Source organism: Strix aluco, chromosome 7 (assembly GCF_031877795.1).
Source record: "Strix aluco isolate bStrAlu1 chromosome 7, bStrAlu1.hap1, whole genome shotgun sequence".
Lineage (NCBI taxonomy): Eukaryota > Metazoa > Chordata > Aves > Strigiformes > Strigidae > Strix > Strix aluco.
The window spans coordinates 11,045,425-11,067,873 of NC_133937.1; the positions used below are offsets into that span (position 1 = coordinate 11,045,425).

Sequence of the window (22,449 nt, forward strand, 5' to 3'; positions counted from 1 at the left end):
TCAATTAATAGATTAATATTTTTTTATTTGTTTCTTTTGTATCTTCCCCGATTCACTGCCTACTCCATAATGCTTTTAATTATAGACTTAAATTCAGAATCTGTGTATTTAAAAAAAAAAAAGCCTCGGAAAAATGTTTTAAAAGCCAAGACAAGATGGAGTTATTTTAATAAGCATGTTGCTTTAGATTCATATATCCCAGCTCCAAATCTCTGAAGCAGACTGAATAACTGAAAGGATTTTATGTCTGGGAAGAATAGGATGGTTTTACTGATAGCTGCACAGCAAGGGGATGACTTCTCATTAGACATTGGTTTTTAGATCTGGAAAACGCTGTCTCATTCCCTGCCCGCTGCCAATGCACACACGTGTGTGTGCAGCGGCTCTGGGGAAGGGCAGTGCGGCGAGAACAGTGTCAGGAAGGGGGCTGCTGGGCTAGGAAGCGATTCTTTTCAGTGGTCTGTCCTTCAGAGGAAGATGAATTTTCATTGACTATATTTTTATTAGTTTGCTCAAAAGCTGTCAATGGTATTCAACGGCAGAGATCAGTCATGAAAGACTGCTGTACTGGCAGCACTCTGCTCCCTGTATGTGTGCCTTAAAAACGGCTTGTCTTAAAAATGGCTTGTCCGTCAGCCTTCATGCTACTCACTCCCTGGCAGAGGAAATTACTCATTAACTATGCAAACGTGCATGCAGGGATTCAAGTCCTAAACTGTTTTCCAAGAGGATGTCAGACAGAATTTCTTGGTCTTGTTATGGCATGTAAATGAATGATCTGAGACAGTTCTGGTTTCTGCGTTTTGAAGTTTTCATAAATGGAGAGAGAGAGAGGGAGAGAGAGAGGATTTCTGTTTATATAGAGCAAGGTTTGATCCTGTTCATGTTAATATTATTCTCCATACAAAAAATTCCCAAACAAAGGATATTTACCAGCCACAAAAGCAGTCTGTCTTTCTTTTCCTTGCCCGTCTTTCAAACAACATCATACACCATTTAAATACTTCAGTAGAATATGACCAAATCCCACTCTTTTCATCCAGCAAGATGCCTTTGTCAGCTGTTAGTCTCCAGCATAAGTCCATTGTTAAACAACAAGGTTATGGTTTTGTGTGCAGAGTAACTTGCAACTGGGAAAACTACAGAGGGAAGAGACACAAATTAAGTAAAATTCTGTTTTAATCTGTTTCAAACACAAAGACAGGAGAGGACAGGAAATCTTGATTTCTGCGTTGCATTCTTTTCTTTCTCTTGTGTCTGTGCTTTTGGAATAAGTAGACTTGAGTTAGACTTGACTTGCCCATATTCCAGAATTGCTGGCAGGCATTGCACAGGCCTGCCACCAACACCCAGAGAGGGGTTTAGGCACATGGGAGTGGGGAACTGCATCTCTCAGAGACCCTCAAGAAACTACGGTGTTGTGCAGCAAGGGACTTGATGGGCAAACCTGAGCAGACAGAATTCAGACTTTAAGTGAACAACTTGGTTGGATGGGTCTTTGCACAAGTCAAGACAGGGTTTTCTTTTGGTATTACGCAAATCAGCTAAATGTTTGTGAGATATGAATTTGTTTACGAAATGATAAGAATAAAGCTCAATAGAAAAATATGGGAACTTAATGTCTAGCTTAACTGACTTCTCCTCAGTGTCCCAGGGTAGGTAACAGAGAAAATGAGGTTGCTGCCAGCTGAGATAGGACCTTGGGTTCTCTGAATTGTCCACTGGAGGAATTTCTCTTTAGCTGGAGATTATGTTATCTAATACAAGGCAAAAACTTATCATGCAAAGTTGAGATCCTAACAAAATCTGAAAGCCAAGGTTGCTTATATTAACTCCTGTTGTTATGTTCACCTGAAGCAGGATTAGCAACAAATCAGGACTGAATCCTCTGCCTAGAATAGAAATAGGGTACTGCTATTTCCACAGGGTGCTAAACATGGAGGAGCCATTATTGATGCTTGCTCTATATAGATCACCTACGATGTTGTCTTGAGTCCAGAGCTTTCCTAAAAAGGTTCCAAGGTAAAACAATGCCTGTGCAAACTGCCTGCTGCCTTGGGAGGGATCCAACGGCATTTAAATGCCTCTTGTGAGCTCTTTCTGAAGGTCATCGGGAGAGGAGAAGGCAGGAAAGGAGTATCCAGCTCGAGTACTGGCTAATTCAATCTGGTGATGATTCATGTTTCATATCCCAGGATGGCTTGATATTTCATGTATTTATTACCTTATATAGCAATGCAAAATATGTAGAATTCAATTGTACAAATCACAATGACAGAACAATAGCTTAACAAAATCAAAATACACTTCTCACTCAGCCTTATCAGCCTAGGCGTTCTCCTGAAAATACCAGTAAAACCTATAACCCTTGAAAGCTCTGTGCTCTGCTTTAATGGTCTTTGAAAGCCTAGTGAAAAAGTAAATGGGCCCTCTAGCAGTTCCCAAAGATGGTAAATTCTCTTTTTATCAAATGTGTAGTAAACACAAGACTCCTGCCCTGTGCCTGATGAAAGCAATGGGAGTCTTGTGACTGCCTCCAAGAGCAACTAGGTTAAACCAGTGGTTGTACAGCACAATAAGGCACAGATATCTTAATTTAAGAATACCCTGGGAGCAGAAATGACCACTTTGGGTAGTGGTCAATCAGCCACCTAAAGGAAAATTTGAAAGACGGTAAGAAAAACCTTTCTTTGCTCCTTGTTGCAACAGTCTAGAACAATGAGAGCTCCTATAATAATTGGTGTGTTGTGATGGTCTTCCTCTGAATCTTGCACTTTTTAAAATTAACAATTTATAAGTTTTTAGTCTGTCAGAGATTTGGCTTCTCTACATTCAAATGGAAATTTGTTCTTTATTTATAAGTAAGGAGACTTATTTGTGAGAAAAAGATTAAGAAATCTGTATGTTATTTTCCAGATCAACAGTTTTTCAATTGTTTCAGTGTGAAGTGAAAAAAACCACTCCCCAAAACTAAAGAAATATTCTTAGTTCCACAATAAGGTGGAACACTGGGTTTGTGTACATGTCTGCATGCATGTACAGACATGCCATTTTTTGTTCAGACTTTTTTCTTTTCTGTGTAATCATTCCCCATCTGACATTTCCAGGCTGATAACTTGTGGCAGCAGTGGCTCATGGACCACTACACTTCATGACATCACAGTGTGCTACCATTCCATAACACAGTTAAACCTCTGAATTTCATATTTTGTTTGCCTGGTAAGGAAAAGCAGACAAAGATGGTTAGGGTATGTGCTCAGAGGCCGATGCTCCGTGGCTTCCGTAGTTTCAGGTATGGCACTATTTTAAAATAATAAATAAATAAATAAATCACCTTGTTGCTTTCACAGATGCTTGCACTGAATTTCAGTTTGCTAGTGGGACAATAGCTGATTTGGGCCCCTCAGGATGTACTTCAGAAAACAATTTAGCTTGAGTTTAAGCACATTGGGGTATCCAACTGTGACTAACAATCATATGTTTTGGTATTTTTTCCTAGCGAGGCCTTGAGACTGGATGGATCCTCTATGCAAAGTGTAAGATTTCCCCAATCAGTTCTCCACTGGATGATTTGCTCATCCCGCTGTGCTCTGCAGCACAGACCTCCAACGTGAGTGATGGCGTCAGTGTAAAACATTGTCTCACTCTGCAGTGGCGGAGCAGAGCTCTGTCTACGGCAACTCAGAGAAACAAATAGGAAACAGGATTTCCCCCAACAGGCATCTGATTTTTCAGAAACGAACCGTTGTAACGGGATGTGCAGCCAAGCAAACCCCATAATTTATACTAAAAGCCTTCAGACTTAACAAACATGGCAAGTGGGACTTCTAGCTTCCTTCACTTGAGCACCAAGCTTTAGCTGGTTCTCTTTTTCTCTCAGTATTTTCTAGAAACAATGTTCTTCTTACCATTTTGTGCAGGGTGGATTCTGGTAACTGCCAGACCGAGAAACCTGACCCTGTTTTTTTGCTACAAATGTGACCAGCTTTACATGCTCTCCACCCTCTGGGAACCCAGGAGAGCTTGTGTTTGCCTGCTGCTGCAGCCTTGGGGAGATGCCTTTTCAGGAACTTGGCTCTTCAGATAAAAAGTCTCCCTCTTCTCACTCAAGGATGCTCTCATGTGAGCATTGTAGCATACTTTAAAAGCTTTATCTGTCTGGAAATTTTCCAGGCAGTCCCTTACCTACCAATGTCATCCTCCTCCTCTCCCCCTCCCTTCTTAAATCTTCCCAAGCAGGTCCATATCATTAATATTTAAGTATCAGCTGTTCACAGGCATTGGCTACACTGCAGCACACTTCATCAATAAGAGCCAGCAAAGGCTGTGAGGTTTGCCACACTGCCTTCATCCAGCGGAGGAGTAAGAGCAAAGGCAGAGACTGGCAGAGAGACCGAGTATCTGCCGAGGGTAAGGCTGCATATTGCAGTCCTGGTCTTTAGGTGCTTTTTGCTGCTGTCCCTCACTCAGATCATCCAGGTAATACCCTAGCAAGCAACAAGAATGGATGTCTTTAAGAAAGGTTTCTCTATCGCTAAAGAAGGTGTGGTGGCTGCTGCAGAAAAGACCAAGCAGGGAGTGACGGAGGCTGCAGAGAAGACTAAAGAAGGGGTGATGTATGTAGGTAAGAGAGAACTATTTTCAGTCTACATTTGAGCATGAACTGCTGCATACATTGTCTCTGAGAGTCTGGGGAAATTATATTGTGGCTGAAGCTTGGGAGTGAATGGCAGGAGGTCTGGATAACATCCTCAGCTCTGTCACATAGTTGCTGTGTAAGCCTGGGGTGCTACATCCTCCCCGTGCCTCAGTTTCCCCAACTGTAAACTAGACACAGAAACAGCCACTACTTCAGGGGAGGCAGAACTAATGCAACGTTAAGGAGCAGATGCCCAGGTGGAAGGTTTCTGTTATGACTATTCAGTGATTGTTGCAGGGTGACTCACTCACTCTCCAAGCATCTGAGCAGTGGGTCTCTGCCTCGCCTCCATGCTGCGAGACACATACTGAGCAGGTCCCCAAGAGGAGCCAGCAGTGTTATTAAGTGGGGATTGCAGGATGCATCTGTTTCCCCACGTACATACCGTTTTATCCCGATATCCTTCTCTTGTTCACTGACCTGTTTCATTCCCCATTCACGCAATAATCTTGCTTTACAAGAGATGTCCAAACTCATTTTGCCCAAAGGACAGGATCTGGAAAACAGCACATCTGATGTCCTGCCTAGAGACCCCTCTCACAGTTAATGCACTGTTTTAGAAACCTCCCTTTTCAAGGTCACCCTTGAAACCTTCTATCTTCACTATGTAGCACGTGCACTTATATGGCTAGACGGTCAGATATTCCAGGTACTATAAAATCTACAAAGTCTTAAGTTCCCAAGTCTGATTACCTCACTGCTGATCACTGCACCTCACACAGCTTTTTGTGTTTGCTCGATGTGGGAGAGAGGGCTTTTTTTAGTAGGAAAGTTTACATGCAGGCTCTTCCTGCTATCGTGCTGCAACATCCACAGCTGTACGTAGCTACTATATTTAAAACAGCTCTATTGACAATAACTACAGATATATATTTGTACAGTACAAATGAAATACGAATGTTATGTGTAGCAGCTCTGATATCTTCATGCCAAAATTTTAAATACTCAGCTGCTGGCGTGCTGTAAATGAACATATGTAACAGTTCACATTTCAACTTGAAGCTGACTTGCAAGAAAAAAAGGTAAACAGCATCCCTGTAAACAATTAAACTAACCACAGTAACTGAAACACCAGCCTGCAAAACGTCACATCTAGGTGTCAAATTGTGGCATCGCTACTGCTCCAGCTTATTCCTGATTTGAGTGATGTCAGAAAGGGTTACTCCAAAATTTTATACATAATTCCTCACAGCTCTGTTCACTCATGTTTTACGTATCCATACTGTGACCTGATTTTCATTTTTTGGACAGCCATGAGGTATGGCGTCTGCTCATGAGATTCTAACCTTTTCAATAAAGTTCTCTAAAAGCCTTCTTAAAACCTAAATCTCTGAATGAGGATCAAATAACGACCAAGGTGAAGATTAAGTGCTTTCTCCTTTTATTTTTTTTGTTTTGGTTTGTTGGTATACCGCCAATTCCTGCCCTGTCATGCACTGGATAGTGCTTTGCCTTGAGGCTGATTCAGTTCCTGTTGCACGCTGGGGGATGCTCAGCCCTTTGGGGAAAATTCAGTCTTTCACAGACAGGAAAAGTAAAGGCCAGATGCTGATTAGCTCAGAGAATTGATTTTTAAATAAGCAGAGAAGGTGGAGGCCAAATATATTGATTAAAACTGGAATGATTAGTATGTTGTTTGTGCTGCCTTTTCTCACTCTGTGCCACATGAAGGGTTAATCAGACACCTGAACTGTTCCTTCCCTGCTCCTTCCTTTACAGACCCTTATCCCAGCAGCTTGGTCTATAGAGTTATGTGATGCAACCTGAATTTTTGGATGCTAGGAGAAAATAATACTTTTATAAAACCTTGAGAGCCTTTTCAGAACATCAGGAAAGGGAAGAAAAAAACCCAAAGCCTAGGATGGATGAAGTGGATCCATGACTTTTATTCAGGTTTGTGTTAACTCATTGCTGACTCTTCAAGGAGGATTCCAGATGACTGGGCACAACCACCATGTCTGGTGAGTCACTTGCTGCTGCCCCAGGAGAAAAGAATAACGGTCATTCAAAGGCATCTTCCTGGAGTGGACAGTGTCCTCAGGGCACTGCGGCCGCCTGATCCCTCCCCTCTGAGCCACACAGGTTCAGTTTGCACAAACCTCAGCAGAGCCGGAGATGCCTCCCTCCTGTGCTAACACTGCACTGCGGTTCATAGTGGGGCTGGTTAGAGATGCTGCCATGGTCGCAGGGGTCGTGAGTGTGGCGTGCTCCTGCCCCGCCGCAGGGCTTGCCAAACATGTAGGGTGGAAGAGACCATGCACAAAAAGAGAAAGAAATCCTGTAGCACGGGCCACCTTTGCACTTGGTAAAATCACCGTCTGCTCTCCAAATGGTAACAGTGGCTGGGTATACTGAAGTGGTAGTGGATCCTTGCAGTTAATGTGTATCCAGCAGTTGACTCAGTGGGCTGTCTTTTTTATTTGTTTTAAATAGGGGGATAAATTATGCTGGTTAATTAACAAAGTTAATGCAAAGCTGCATCAAAGTATTGAGTATGAAGCCATTAGTATGGTTTAATACTATAACTCATAAAGCCTCAACAAAGAATGCATTTCTAGTTTTCCAGAATGGCTTTTGACCATGCATGTCGCAGAAAGACCCAACGCACCAAACTCTGCTTAAATGAAGTGACTCCAGCACAAATTCCTGCAGGACTTATATCACATCATACTATCCTTTTCTACTATAAACCTTTTCCCACTACACAGTGCTCCACCAACTCGGTTGCACCCTTGGGATACCAAAGCTCTTACAGATGACTCACAGCACTCAGAAGAGGCAGAATGAACTTTTAATTCAATGTACAAAAGCTGCAGGCAAGGACTAATGAGCGAAATGAGATTGAGCATCAGGTGATTGCTTTCCGATTCAACAGATGCGGGTTGCTGGCAAGGGTATGTGCCGGAAGGTCAGATTTCATGTGGTGCATAATGGATGCTGAGCCTGAGTCACTGGGTGTGGTCAGGAGACTGGGTTAGGAAGATGAGGCAAGCTCTCCCCAGGCTGCAGCGGTGGCACTTTCCAATGCTATCGCTTCTGTTGCAAAATGGATTTGGGTGTTTTTCTTCTACCTCCATCCTTCCTTTCTGGAATTATTTTCCATCAGAAAATATGGCACCCACCCACTCCCCTCCCCCTGCAAAAGAATCAAGCCCAGATAGTCATCTTAAATCAAAGTCTGGTAAAAAAATATACAGAAGTACAGCTCTTGTCTCACTAAGCATGTTTACTGCACTACTGAAATGTATGCAAGGCTAGTACAGCAAGTTATATACTTTGCTTACCTAACAGCTGCTTTGTGACCAAAAAACAGCAAAGAAGGGCAAAGCTTGAACATCTGTGTCTGATCTAAGAAGATCTTGTACATCAAATCAATATTGTGGCAGACTTTTATTGGAATGCACCAGGAGGGAAAGTGAAGCAGGATGGCATCTGAATTGAACTGTGTGCATTTGGCCCGTTCAGGAGCTCACGTTCATGGCTTAAGACTTGCATCTTCTCACTGCTCTGCTTTTGTACACATTTGTTTATCATGGGCATCATTATTAAATTCAGTTTACAGCAGTGCACATGTATCATGTGCATCATTAGTAACTGCAGTTTACAGCAGTAACAAATTTAAAGTACGAAGATTCCATGTCTTCAGTTTTAACACAGTTCGGGAGGGTGGAGTGAAATGTTGGGGGCATACTGTAGTAGAACAGCTTTGTTCTGCCCCAGGCAACCAAAATAAATCAACAATTGAGAATTGCTTTCAATAATACATAACATGTATGAGGCAGAACGGAGCTGGGCTGGATCTGTTGTTATCAGGGCACTGCACCTGTTTTGCTTTTCAGGCTGTTCATGAGAACAAGATGTGGTTTGTAGCTGAGTTCTCCCACCACCCCCATGGATGCTCCCGTACCTCTGGAGTTAAAGACCTGCCTGGTTCTCTATTTCTATCATTTTGACAGTTGGCTATAAAATCCTTTTGTTTTATCAGTATGGGAAACTTGAAAAGAACCTGTATAGGTGCAGATCATTTTCAAAATACAGTCAAGTGGGTCCAGTGGAACATTTTGACACGTGTTTATTTAACTTCCAACAGAGATAAATTTGATCCTTTATTTTTGTAATGTGAAAAAGCATCTAGTTACTGTGGGGGCTGCCCATCTACTACATGATTTAACATACATGCTGCAGTATACAAACAGAAAGGATGTATAGCAGGTCACTTCAAGCTTGGAGGAAAACCACAGAGATTAATTACTCCTTAAGGGCTACTTGTGTTGCAGACTGAATGCCCTCATATCCTGTTAGCTTTTCTGCCTGCATATGGTGTACTTTCATAATCTGAGATAAAAACATTTGCATTCTGTGTATCGCTGTGAGAAGGCACTTACAGCCTAGGCTGAGGCACTGAAATGTGAATCTAGTAAGTAGGTATGTAGTAGGTGGGTGGTTGTTCTGTAAATTCAGCCTCAAGTTTCTCCAGAGTCTTTGTTAGAGGTATAGAATGAAGCTTTAAATGACCACTGCAGCCAAGTATCCTGCTGAAAGGCAGGAGAGTGTCACGGATGTGCCTCCTTGTCTTGAAAGACTGAAGTAGGTGAGATTTTACCAGGTGACTTAGTATACATTCATTTTTACAATTAGCTTAACATTGATTTGCCTTCACTTGACTGTTCTTTTCATTCTGGAAATATTCCAGGGACAATTTTTTATACTTCAGCATGGTATAATCAAGATTTTTCAGGTCTAGGCATTTCCAGACAATTTGTGGTTGAAGTTATCCAACTGCTGACACAAAGGTACTCATTGACTTTATTGGGCAAGGAAGCTGGTCCCTCTGCCACCTCTACAAATGGCTTCTGTCTTAACAGGAGGTGCCAGCAGCACCACAGCTCCCCGCTGCACCTCGTAAGAACAGAAAGCCATCCATGTCCAGAAACCCAGGGGTTCTTTGCCAGGTAGCATTCACGGACCGTGTTTTTCCTTTCACAGGTACCAAAACCAAGGAAGGCGTAGTGCAAAGTGTGACCTCAGGTAAGAGCACAGCCCTGAGAGAGATGTGGAAATCTGTGATGTGCTGCTGGGCCTCTTGATAAGGCTATCGCTCCTGCCAAATGGAAGGTCTCTGGGGGACACCACTGACCTGTGTGATCTTTCGTTTGATGAATGGAGGATGCTTGCCAGGAGCGATGGGTCAGGGTCTGGCATTTGCAGTGCACGTGAATGGGAGAAAATATTTAATCAGCAGAGCAGGTCAAAAAAACCTAACAAATGTTACTTGGCTGGCTTGGATGATTCACAACAATTTAGGCATTTCACCATGTCAAGAGCTCTGCCTGGCATGTAGAGGGGATTTACTTGCATCAGATCCTGCTGGGCCAAAACTGGGGTCATTGGGAGACTCCTGTCAGGCAGTCACAGAGTCAGGGACCCTAAGGGATCCTTCTAGGTATCCCAGACTCCAAGGCAGGGCAGCTGTATGGACTGCCTTGAAAAGAGATGAATGGATCTTTTCCCTGGAGAATTTGACGATGATTACTTTTTCTTCTACCCAGATATACTAAATCAAACAGAAGGTATCCAGAGAGAGGTCATACACAGTCTGCAATGCAAAATACCTTATTTGCACAGTTGTCGCTTAGTATCTTACAGTGAGTTTTTCATTTTCCAGTTGCCCACAAAGACTGACAGGCTGCAGTGCTGCTCTCTGAGCAGCATTTTGAGTCAGACAAACCCCTCACACACATGATCTAAATTCAGACGTGATCTCATATAAAAAATACAAATAACGACTATACCAGGGCTGATTTCTTCTCTTACCTTGATGCAATGGTTTTATTCTCTCAGTGAATTTGGCAGCCTTTTGGCAGTGTCTAGCTCATTGACTTTCTGCTTTTGTTGAAATCCCAGTTGCTGAGAAGACCAAAGAGCAGGCCAATGTGGTGGGAGAAGCTGTAGTAGCCAGTGTGAATACAGTGGCAAACAAGACTGTAGAAGGAGCAGAGACCATTGTGGCCACTACAGGAGTTGTAAAAAAGGTATGTTTGCTTATTTGGTGATGTGCAGGACAGAAGAGTTGTCTTTGGTTTACACTTAAAATATCTGCAAACTTTTACAGTTGATGCTTTTATATAATGCTTAATATTATTGTATAATGCCTAATATAATCACAGAAACATTTTTTTTGGAAGGAACTACTTGAGGTCATCTAGTCCAACCCCCTTAGAGTCAATGAAAGTAGGTTTCTCAGGACTGTCTCCAGTTGGGTTTTGAGTATCTCCACAGTATCCCTGGGCAGCCTGTGCCAGTGTTTGACCACCCTCACAGGAAAAAAAGAAGTGTTTTCTTGTCTTCAGATGGACACGTTAGTCAATTTGTGCCCATTGCCTCTTGTCCCGTCAGTGAGACTGCTGGCAAGAGTCTGGCTTGCCATTTTCTTATGAATGTAGAGAAGCATTTTTCCTGGGGAACTTGAGTAGAAATGTGGCCAGACTGCAGCGAGCACCAGGCCAGAGTCGGAGCTGAGGGGTGTGCGGGCTGTGGAGGAGCGGGAGCTCAGCACTTGCCCGCACACCGGCCGTGCCCTTGCGACAGGCGGCCTTGGCCTTGGCCCCGGCCCCGGGCCCGGCAGCTCCACAGGCAGCAGAGGGCAGCAGCAATTCAGGCAAAGCCCTGGCCCGGCAGAGAGCCTGACCCTCCTGCTCTGCTTTGTCCTGGTTTTGACAACCACCAAGCGCTTGTTGATAAAGGCCGTGTGACCCAAACCGTGCATGGATTAAACCAGATTCAGACAAGGCATCTTCTGTTCTCCAGCCTAATTTGACAAACTGGGTTGCTTCGGGTGAGGGGATTAAGGGGCATGTGAAGGAGCAGAACATCTCCCTACATGAAGACAAAGTTGATCATTAGAGAAGATGCTTTCATCAGGTGGTAACAAAGCGCAACCATTTGTACAGTACAGGAGGGTAACATGTGGCAGCTCTTTGGTAAGCCCGGCTGCGTTTCCCCTCTTCAGAGTGTTGATAGCGACATGATCTAGATGAGTCACAGCAAACCCAAACCCAGAATCAAAGCCAAGCGAGGCTGGCCAAAATTGTTTTAATTGTTCAGACAGTTGGCTGATGAATTTCCTGACCTGCACGTAAACACATTGTGATGTGAAACAAAACTTCTACACACCATATAAATCCTGAGAGAATAGCCTAACAAAAGACGAGAACAGCAGCTAGGAGTGACGCAAAATGCCCTCCTGAAAGCATGTGAAAAGGGCCGATACAGAAATTCTGCTAAGCCCTTGGGATAAGATTAATCTCTATTCCCACAGGGAACAGCAATTAGGCTGCAGGAGTGGAAACAGTGATTCCTAATTGTGTGGGGCCAGACTACCCCCTCCTGCCTTTTGACTGACCAGGAGTGAGGTGGTTGACCCAGGAGAGCTAAGAATTTGCTGACAGTAGGAATCCATCCTGCAGATACCAAATTGTCTCCCCTTCTGGCAAGGACTGAGCAGCAGCAATCCTCTTCCCCTTTCATCCTAAGTGAGAGCCCCCCCTTTAAAGACTGACAAGCTACAACTTACAGGTGTTAATTTCAGAGCTCAAACCAGTCCACGTTACCTGTTTCCATCCTTGTGTGGGTAGTCCCTTAGAAAATTAGCAATTCCTTCATGCTAGTAATGGTTCTGTGTTATGCAGACTGCAGGCAATATACAAAAGCTGTGAGTTTTCCAGAGGGTTAAAGAATTAAGCATCTGAACTGTCATTCTGGCATCCTCCACTGATGTCTGCCTGCTTAGAGTTAAAATGGGGATTGATCAAGAAATAAAAAAGTGGGATGTGTCACATGGCAAAGGGCAGACTAAATGAGGGAGACAGGAAGCTGCTTTGGATACAGTATCATGGTGTCATGCCAAATAACAGAGGTGGCCAGCAGAATGGAAACGGGAGGAGAAAAACAAGGCAAAAGAGGTCACAGGAGAAAGAAATTCAGGAAAAATTTTTGTTTCTGTGAAAGAAAGGGATCATCTACTGGTTTAGTTCATCTTAGACTAGGAGTGTAAATCTTGTAGTCACCATCACTCACCATACTTCAGTTGCATCTGCTAGCTAGCTTTTGGATAGTGATGACACAGAAGATTGAGCTCTATATGCACAGCGAGTGCATCCCAACTGCTAATGGTGAATTTCCATGGAGCCAGAGCTGCTCTGGAGGGACGGCCCTGAAAGGAGTGGAGGGTTTGTGCTTGGCCCTCAGCACCAGCTGTTTGCTCTCCAGATCTGTTCCTATTGTGCTACACAATTTGCTAATGGAAATACAGCCAGAGGCTGCCAAGAGCCACACCAGGCACTGTAATGCATGTGAGTGACCCAGGGGAGATACACTAAGAAGAGTGATAAGGTATAGCAGCTAGATGTTTAAAAAATAAATGCCTTCTGTTATAATCTTGCAATACTGGAATTATACACAAGCGTTTCAGCCCCTGAAGTTTGAGAGCTCTGTTACATCCAGTCCTGAGATTTGTTTGTGCTGCCTTCTTTCTAATTGCAAAGAATAGTTTTTAACATCTTATATCTGTTTCCAACTATTTCCAGTGTTGTTCCCTGATGACTTTATAGAGGGCTTGTTCAAAGCCCCAGGGGGTCTGTGTGAATGTGTGGCACTGAGCAGTGCTATGGGGTGACTCGAATCTGGGGAGCAGAGTGGCCTAGGAGGCATGTCCCCAGCTCAGCGTTCTCAGTATTAAGATCAATTACAGAGAGCTTGTTGACATTTAGTCTATGCATTTGACAGCTGGGATCAGTAGTGGGTACATGCTAGCAAGGAGTGGGGAACTCTAAGGATTCTGGATTAAGTTTTGCTCAGGGTGACAGCCACAGGGTGGTTGAGCTCTGTGGGTGTATCAGATGTGACTTTGGCCATGAGGAAGAATTCAGCCCTTCGCAGAACATGGCAGGCACTGAAATGTGAACACACGTGGGGCTGCTGGCAGCCTGCTGCTCCTTTCTGTCCTCGGTGGGAGCACTTGGAGCCACGCAGAATGAAACAGGGCTGAAATAGCTCTATGCCTGTGGAGGGGTGCCAAGCACCAGATGAGAGCAACCTCGAGTAGCGTTGGCATTGCCTAGTAGGGCTTTGGTACAGACCTGGTCATTGCCAACAGAGTGCAAGAAAGTATTGACTGATTTGGAGGAGTTTTTAGGTATTAACTAAAAAATATGTACGTTAAAAGACTATAAACCCTCCACATTTTTTCTGATATGCAAAGGAATCAGACCCATCAGTAATGTGCTTTGTCTGTCTGTCCCTGGGGTAGACATTAAGGGATTTCAGTGAGATAACCACCCACTAAATATCCCTGTTTTAGAAGAGGATTAATTCTTCATCTGCATGACACAGCACAAAGCTTGCTGCATTGCAGACACCACGTGGTTGGGAACAAGCGCACACACACTCACAAAATGTCCCTCGGGGACTGGAAGTATTTCCCCAGTACCTGATGCTTCCCTACACCCTCCACCTAGATTTTCCCTTTAGATCTATTTGCCCTGTCAGTTTTTATACATTTTGGTTGTCAGTTCATGGCTCTTGTCATTTTGAATCGAGTTTGATCTTTTTTTTTATTTCACTCCATTAATTATTTGAGCAGTTGTCAGTTATGTGCAACCACTGGGCGCATTCATTGGATCACATCATCTCTGTCTGCGCTTGATCTAGCGCACGTGTACTGCACCAGTTCCACAGCTTACAGCTTTCATAACAACTGCACATTCTGAATACGAACAGTTGATGTTCATGGCCTTAATTCTGTTCACTTAAACCCTGCAATGCCAACGACGCCAAGACAGTCGCACCAAAGGAATTAGAAGCAGAAACCAATGAGTGACCTCCCTGTTTAAGTTAGTTTGGGCAGGGCGAGTGCCACTAGGAGAGAGCAACCAAGGGCATCTGAGAGGCAACCGAGTGCAGAGCTGCTAAGCAGGAGGAGCAGGGAAATCAACAGCCTAACTACCTTACAATTAAGTAGAATAAATAGTTGAAACTCTTCCCCTTTGTATTCAGGCTTCATTTTACTTCATTGATGCAGTGATGCATCCCAGTGGTATCCTTCAGCATCACATGGAGCAGGGGACACTGCAAAAGCAGTGTGGAGTGGGGTACTCTGCGTGCAGACACTTCTGTGCTTCCCTCTCAGTCTCGTTAATGCACCCAGGCACATATTTTTCACACGCAGAATAGCTGAGTTAGTGGCACTGGTGAAACCGTAAAGTCTACAAGACTCTGTGTGCTCCATGGCTGAAGTCTGTGCCCCAGTAATCCTGTAGGATAATAATGTAAATATGTGTTATTTGTATACACAGCACCAGGAAACTCTAAGAGAGTCTGTCTGTGAGCTGGATGAAAGCAAAGCTACCCCTAGATTCCACCTGGATTTGTAGGGTAAGACAGGAATCCTACGCACCCATCTGTCTGTCCTGTCAGTGGATCCACTCACTTTAATCATGGGTTGACCTCTTAGTCAGAGCTGTGAGCATCACTCTGAGCACATTCAGCCTGAAACCCATCCAGGACAGCCCGTCCATAGGACCTGTCAGGTTGCCTGAGGGTTGACAAGGGAGTGGTTTGGGGATACTGCCAAGTAACATTGCTTTTCCTCCAACACCCAAGGTCAAGAGCGCTACAGGAGGCTGAACATTTTGCCTTATGCAATTGATGTCCCATTGAGGGCTGTTAAGTTTGCAGCAGATTAGGTCGTCAGTGAACCTCTCTGGGTTTACAGCCTTAAAATAATAATAATACTAAAACCAGAAATCTTGCTTGCCATTGAATTTGTGGAGTTTTTGATGAGTAATATTTCAGCATCCAACATTTAGACTCTGCATGCTTTCTCTGTTAGATAAGGAAGATAATCCTGATAAGGTTGTTTATCTCAGAATTTTTGGGGATGGCGAAAAAACCCACTGGTCCATAACATAATATGGATAACAATATAAATTCCATTTCATGTATGGACTCAGCCAATGCAGTCACTGAGCTGAAAAGGGGAATTTCATAGAACCTGTGAGACAGAGAAATCTGAAGAATCAAATTGTAATTAAATCTTTCTTCAAAATCTGTGGACTTCTAAAATTTGTTTTAAAAAATGTATTAAAATATCTGAACCCAGAAGCCTGTAGTATGCTCTATTGAAGACCTCTTAACATTGCACAGGAATAATTTTATAAATGGCAGGTCCTAATTTGTTGAGTTTTTCACTAGTGATATCTGAATATGTAACTGTTTCATAAACAGTGAAATATTGTATTTTATATATATACATCTACTATAGTGTATATATTCTATATACAAATATATTTATATATATAAAAATATTTTAAAACTTGTATAGTATTCCTGTAACGAATTCTAAGGTCTTGTGTTTCACTTAACTATTATGTTAAACTACTTCATTTTTCTCTCTTCTCTAGCCAAAAAGATTCAACAACTACCCCCCCCCCCCAAACCAAAAAAAAAAAAGAAAGAAAACAGACCATAGCAAACTAAATTAGTTTTTGTTTTGATTTAAATACGTTTTCTAAGACCATATGTAATTTCTGAAGGAGAAAAAAAAATCTCCCTGTCACTTCAGAGCAGGAGGAGCATTACTAATTACTTCATGGTTGCAACATGCCTTTCCCTTAGAACATTTTATCCCTTTTAATGAGATGAACACTGAAAGGACTGGCAAAGTTCTTGCTGTCTTCCAGAGAAGGTGAATTTTCACCCTTGTTTTCTTGCCCAGCATCACACTGGGAGTCAGTGTTACAGCTGGGGTTGGTACCCAGGAAGTTCTGGGCCTTTGTCCAAAGTGAAGACCCTTACATCACACGGTTGTCCTCTGTAGATTGTTTTCCTGACTAGTCACCAAAATCCCCAGCCAGCTAACGCCCAGCTGAAGAATGCAGCCCTTCCTCATCTCATGCTCAATGTTATGGGCAGGGTGGGAAGCGCGTGAGAAAAAGGCTGTGAGGCGATGTCCCTAACATGGCTTGACACTTCTTCATCCTGCAATTGTGCTGGTTCCTCCATCACAGTTTAGAAACACTCTCCAGAAACATGGTTGCTTCCCTTTCTAAAAATAGATGGATGAGTCACTTTTATCCTGGAGCAGAGTCTTGGCAGAGAGCACAATTTAAAGGCTATAATAAGCAGCACAATAGCTGAACAGGGATTCTTCAGCCCACCCATCACTCTTGGATGTGGTGTCATGAGGATGGTCCTGAGGAAGGGGTCCCCTTTTCCATGACTGTTTCCACATCTACCATAGCTGAGCTCCTGGTGGTCATGCCCTGTAGGAAGGTGGGGTGCACTGCATTTGTCCTTGTGTTCTTACAAGCTGTCCCCCAGTTTTCACAACTCAGCTCAGCACCTTAGGCAGTCACCTTTGATTCACCTTCATGGTTTCACACAGCAGCTGGTAACCCTGCCTGCAAAAAACCTACATAGTACCTGCTGCTGCAGCTATTGTCATTGGCTTGCATTGCAGGTTTCTTTTCTTTCCACCTAACAGTCAAAAAACTCTGTTTGTAAAGCTTCAAAATAAAATTTAAGACTATTTATCCACTTTGACTTAATGTGCACTGTTGAGTTATAAGGTGTCCTTTTTATATGGCTCTATATGCATGTAAACTGTTTTAAAGCTCCAAACTGGATCCTGAGGCCATATCAGACCCCATAAATTCGGAGTAGTGAGCTCTGTTTGCTGACAGCAGGAGAGTTCACTTGTTTTGGAAAGGCTGTGGCTAAGTGGCTCCATCAGAGCGGTGGCCTCTCCCAAGCAGCCTCAGGTCCAGGCTGCGCCAGGAACTGGAGACCAGAAACTGGTCTCCATGGTGTGCTCAATTTGATGTCATTAGGTTATCTGGGCTTACTTAACACATATCAGGCTGATACTAGCAAGAATCACTTTAGCCAACAATACTATGCAAATTAAGGGGGAAAAAAACCCACACTGTGCTTTTCATATGGGAACACCCCCAGTGCATGGTGCTCTCTATAAACAAAATAATTGACTCTCAGCAGGGAGGTGAAGGGAATACCTGGAGCTGTGACAGACATCGGTACTGGGTTGGAGCTCGTATTTTGGCCACTTTCTTTCTTTGGTGGATCGATCTCTTATGGTAGCTTGCATGGAGAGCAAGAACCCTATGGCAGGACAACCAGGTTTCAGTGCTTCCATCTCCAGACTCCCCCTACTGCCAAAAATGGATCTGAAGTCCAAGTTCCAGTTTAAATTTTCATGGGATCTACCTTATGTCTATGTAACTCTGTGAAAGATGTCTATTTTTTCCTTTTTATTTCACATCACCTCTTCTTCCCTAATTCAATCCCAAAAGCAGCAGGCGTGTTCTCCTACTGATAAGAATAGTTGTGACTGGACAGGAAAATAAGGACACACACGAAAATGAAGAGTGGAGTCCTCCAAAACACATGGAGCATAAAGTTCTGCTTACAGTAGGTTTCATAGGGACATTTGATTCGCATTACATCAACAGTGGCACCAGTGAAAGCGGCGGCCTTGTGTTTCCAAAATATTGAAATTCAAATTATATATCTCCCTTCTGTGTACTTTTATGTAATATATGTGTCTCAGGTTCCTTCTATGGTGGCCCTGACTTCATGTGGGAAAAGAGAGTAAAAATTCAGGGATACTGCTGGGTATGTGTGTCAAAGGGAACAGCGAAGCTTTGTAATTTTAACAGAGTTCCCTGGTGATTTGGGGCTGGACTATACAGATCCTGCTATTTCTGCTTTCCCCTGCTCTTACTGACTGAAGAAGTGCATTTCTGCTTTCTGTACATCCCTCGTGCTCATCCAGTATGGTCAGGATTTTTGTCTACCCATGTGGCCAAATCGTGCCTAAAATCTGTTATCTTTGACTCTGAATAGGAAGCTGAAAGATGTGAGCAAGTGGCTAAAAGAGCCCAAGGTGCTTAGGAAAAGGCTTGGACTTCAAACACAAAGAAAAGCTTATCGTTTGGTAATGACATTTTATCTGAGGCATGACATTAACGCCACCACAATACTGCTATATCTGAAATTAGTCTATGCAATGAGTGTTTAGGGTAAGTAAGATAATGTGGGGAAAGGCTAGGCATAATCTGTCTTACACTAGGTAAATTTATTTGTTCCTCCGAAGTTTATTCACACTGAAGGAGTGAAAACTCTGGTCTCGGTGACAGGAAAGAAAACTTCAGAAAAAACCTGATTTTCTTTATGAAAAAGATCCTAAACCAGGCTGTAAGAAATTGAGTTGCTTTTTCATAGACATCTGTTCTGATAAGTTGCACAAAAAATGGATTTCGAGCAATATTTGCCATCTATGAAACCAAGTAGTGTATTGGCGTGCGTAATGTTCAAACCCATTTCGTGCAGTCTGCTCAAATAGTCTGTCTAAGATTAGGGCAATGACTCTGCACGTGGCAATAAGGACAATATCTCGCTTGTGACTTGGCAGGAGGACCTGGCTGTGCCGCAGCCGCCCGAGCAGCCAGGGGCGGCAGGAGAGGGGGCCCCGGCAGCAAGCACAGGCGGCGGCGGAGAGGTAAGCTGATGCCACGGCCCTGACTTCCCCATGGCCCCTGGGCTCTCAAGACTGCATGTGGGCATTTTCTGGGCTACTGGTTTTCCCCAGGACACTCTCCCCTTTGCTTTCTGTGGTTATCAATCTGCTGCACATGGAGCGCATCAGTATTTCCACTTTCGTGAATTATTTGACAAAAACCTGAGCTCATCGGTTCTCGCTTTTGCCACTTCCTTTTTTGGGACCAAGAATTTGCCATGAGTGACAGATTGTAAACTGCTGCCTGATCCGAGCTGATTTGGGGCTGTAAATGCACATGTAATAGTTAACACTTTCCTATGGTTTTATCATCACATGGAATAGCTTTTTGCCTGTTGCAGCCATGCTTCAGAAGAGCTTTAGATAACAAGTTAAATTTTTCTATAGATTTTTAGATAACAAGTTAGATTTTTTAAATATATTTTTCTATATTTAAATTAGTTCTTTTAATTTTTGAGCTATTCTACATTCAAAAATGTCTTTTTGAAGCCCTGGATCAAATGCCAGTCTCTGGGCCAGTTTCACCTCTTGAACAGGGGAGGACAGTCTCTTATTGTCCATCATGGATGCTTTAAAGGAACAAACGCTTGTCACGTGGTATTTCCTTTACGATTTCAATCCTAAGGCCTTTGCCTGCCCACTCTACAAGCCCCACAGTACTTCATGCACCCAAACTCCCCAGTTTTCAGCTTCTCTGATGCTCAGACGTTTTCATGGTACCTGAAGCTCCCAAAAGTCGCAGCTTGCACCCACCACCCTTCACCAGCCATCGCCCCCCCTGGTGCAAGTCCCAAAAATGAGCCCTGCTAATGCAACTGACTTCATGGCTGCACAGGTGCTAATGCCAAGCTGTGTGGTGGGGTGCGAGGCAGACCCAGCAGCAGAAAGCAGAACACTGTGGCTGGTGGCAGCCCAGCCCCACGTTAGCTCAACTTCAGCCACGTGGGAAATCACACTCTTGTTTTCCTTGGAGGTCTGAGTTACAGCAGGACTGTGTCTGGTTCCCAGAAGGAATGGATAATTCATTTATTTTCTGCACCACATACGGTCCTTATTGTTTTGTACCTGTTTATGGGGTTTTATGTGGTAACCACCAGCATTGATTTTTCTCCTAATTTTATTTGTATATGTTTTCCACTGGAAACATTTAACTGTTTTCCTGTCTGTCTTCTCTCACAGGGTGAAAATTAAGGCAACTAATCAACTTAGGGACTTCTAACTCAAAAGAGAGCATTCCAAGAGCATACATGGAAATACTAGCTGACACTACAACAGGAAAATCCTGCGCTCCATAGACTAACTACACTCAGCTCTGTAGTCTTTCGTTTGCCTCATAAACCAATCATACCATATGTGTAAGCCAGACTCCTCTGATTGTTAGTAAAGTGTAGGCATGTACTGGGGTGCGTGTCTCCCTCCCCACCTCCTGACCCGCTCGCTTTGCGTGTTTTGGTCAGACTCACAGATTCATGTCTCTTGTCTATCTGCACTTGCACTTGGGATCTCTAGGTATGGCAGAAATATTTTTTTTAACTAATAAAAAAGTGTTTGAACAAGTTTTTTGTTTTGTCAGTTTTATTTGCACTGTTGATCCTTCCAAACAGATGAACTCTTCCTGTAAAGGTGTGGTACTAAAATACAAGGATCTCAGGACTGTAAGAGCCTTAGTTCATGATGTAAAAAATGGGGAATAATGAAAAATTGTATTTCTGAAGTCAATAGTGTAGGTAGGCTGGTTTTCTGCCTCTCAGGCCTGAAAAATAGAGATTTCATTTTTTAAATACTCCCCCATGTTTCAGCGACAGTGTGTGGGGGAAATTGGAAAAAAGGAAGCTTTTTGAAGGAATGTGAAAGTCACGCTGAGCTCAGTTAACATTTATTCTTTGCTGTTTATGCTGCTTATACCAGAGCTTGAAAACTGTATCCTGACATCTGGGTGTAACGAATGGCTAGGAGGTAATTAAAGAAACTTGATGGGCACTGACTTGTTAGATCAGAACTGCGTTACTGCTGGCAGGGGCAGGGAAGATTGCTCTGAAATGCATGAGTCCAGTGACAGGTGCCAAAGGAGAATTACTGGTGCAGCACAAACATCAGGGCTAGTATCGGTTACAGCAGCTGGTCAGTCTGCAGATAAGTTGCTGCATGAGAGCAGTAGAGACCTTCCATGTTCACAAGCATAGAGAATGGGAAAATGTGGCTACAAGCTCACTGCTGTAAATAACGGTGAATTTAAAGCACGTCAGTAAGTATGGATCTAAAATTGAAGTCTTTTCACCTACAGGCAGAGCACCCATGAATCCACAAGAAGCCAGTGTAAACTGTAGAGATTTAGGCTGTTTCAGTCAGACCACTAATCTTCATTAAGGTGCGTAATGGTGATGACTGCGGAAGGTATTACAGGAGAGCCTTGCTGTAGCATGCAAGGATCTAGCAAGTGTGGGATCAGCCTCTCTCATGCATTAACAATACACATAAAGCTTTGCTTTGCAGAGACCACAGGATTTCCATCCAGAATGGATGCTTGATCTCAGCAAGGAAAGGGAAAAAAAGAGCCCTAGCAGAGATAACAAGGTCCTTCAAAGGAAGTGATATCCAATATGTGCATACTCTTTTCTGATGTCCTGCAAAACATCTGCAGAACTTGCCAATTAAACAGAATAACTAAAATTGAGACCAAGGTAAGGGGGCATAAAGGTACGCGATACGCATGCCCAGCAGCAGGAGGCTGGAGCCTATTCTTAGTGTTCACTAGAGAGAGGCAGGGAAAAACCCCTCTGCTCCAAAGCTTTGCTTTATGGGGATACAAAAAAAAGAAAAGTTCTGCCAGCCAGGGGGAAAGAGGAGGTGAGTGCCTCACTAGCTACAGTACGTGCGAGAGGCAGGAGCAGATATCAGCTAGGCCAGGCTGTAACTCAAAGCAAGGAGTAAAACGCTCCCTAAATGCCCATTTCTTGAGCAGGCTTCGCCCCTGGTTCAAAAGGACTTAAACCAGGAGAGAATTACAGTTGCTGAGCTCAGAGTGCAGACACACTGCTCTGTGGTACTGAGCTGCGTAGCTGCTTAGGAGAGAGGCTTGCAGTACTCCACATCGATATGCTGTGCTACGACATCTTCTTTGCTGTGGGAAGGAAAGGATTTAACTGGTATTTACACA

The 22,449-nt window shown here is 43.5% G+C and overlaps 1 protein-coding gene across 1 annotated transcript; it reads left to right on the plus strand.

The window, feature by feature from the left end:
- Positions 1–4,326: 4,326 nt before the first annotated feature.
- Positions 4,327–20,848, plus strand: SNCG (synuclein gamma). The gene is made up of 5 exons (XM_074830015.1): positions 4,327–4,624; positions 9,686–9,727; positions 10,604–10,731; positions 19,188–19,274; positions 20,472–20,848. Exons 1-5 carry the CDS (start codon positions 4,504–4,506, stop codon positions 20,481–20,483), a joined length of 390 nt encoding a protein of 129 aa, XP_074686116.1. The 5' UTR covers positions 4,327–4,503; the 3' UTR covers positions 20,484–20,848.
- The last annotated feature ends 1,601 nt before the right edge of the window (positions 20,849–22,449 follow it).

Coding starts and splice junctions, on each gene's coding strand:
- SNCG (XM_074830015.1), top strand. CDS start 4,504: ATGGATGTCTTTAAGAAAGGTTTCTCTATCGCTAAAGAAGGTGTGGTG. Junction 9,728..10,603: donor AGTGCAAAGTGTGACCTCAG/GTAAGAGCACAG, acceptor TTGAAATCCCAG/TTGCTGAGAAGACCAAAGAG. Junction 10,732..19,187: donor CTACAGGAGTTGTAAAAAAG/GTATGTTTGCTT, acceptor GTGACTTGGCAG/GAGGACCTGGCTGTGCCGCA.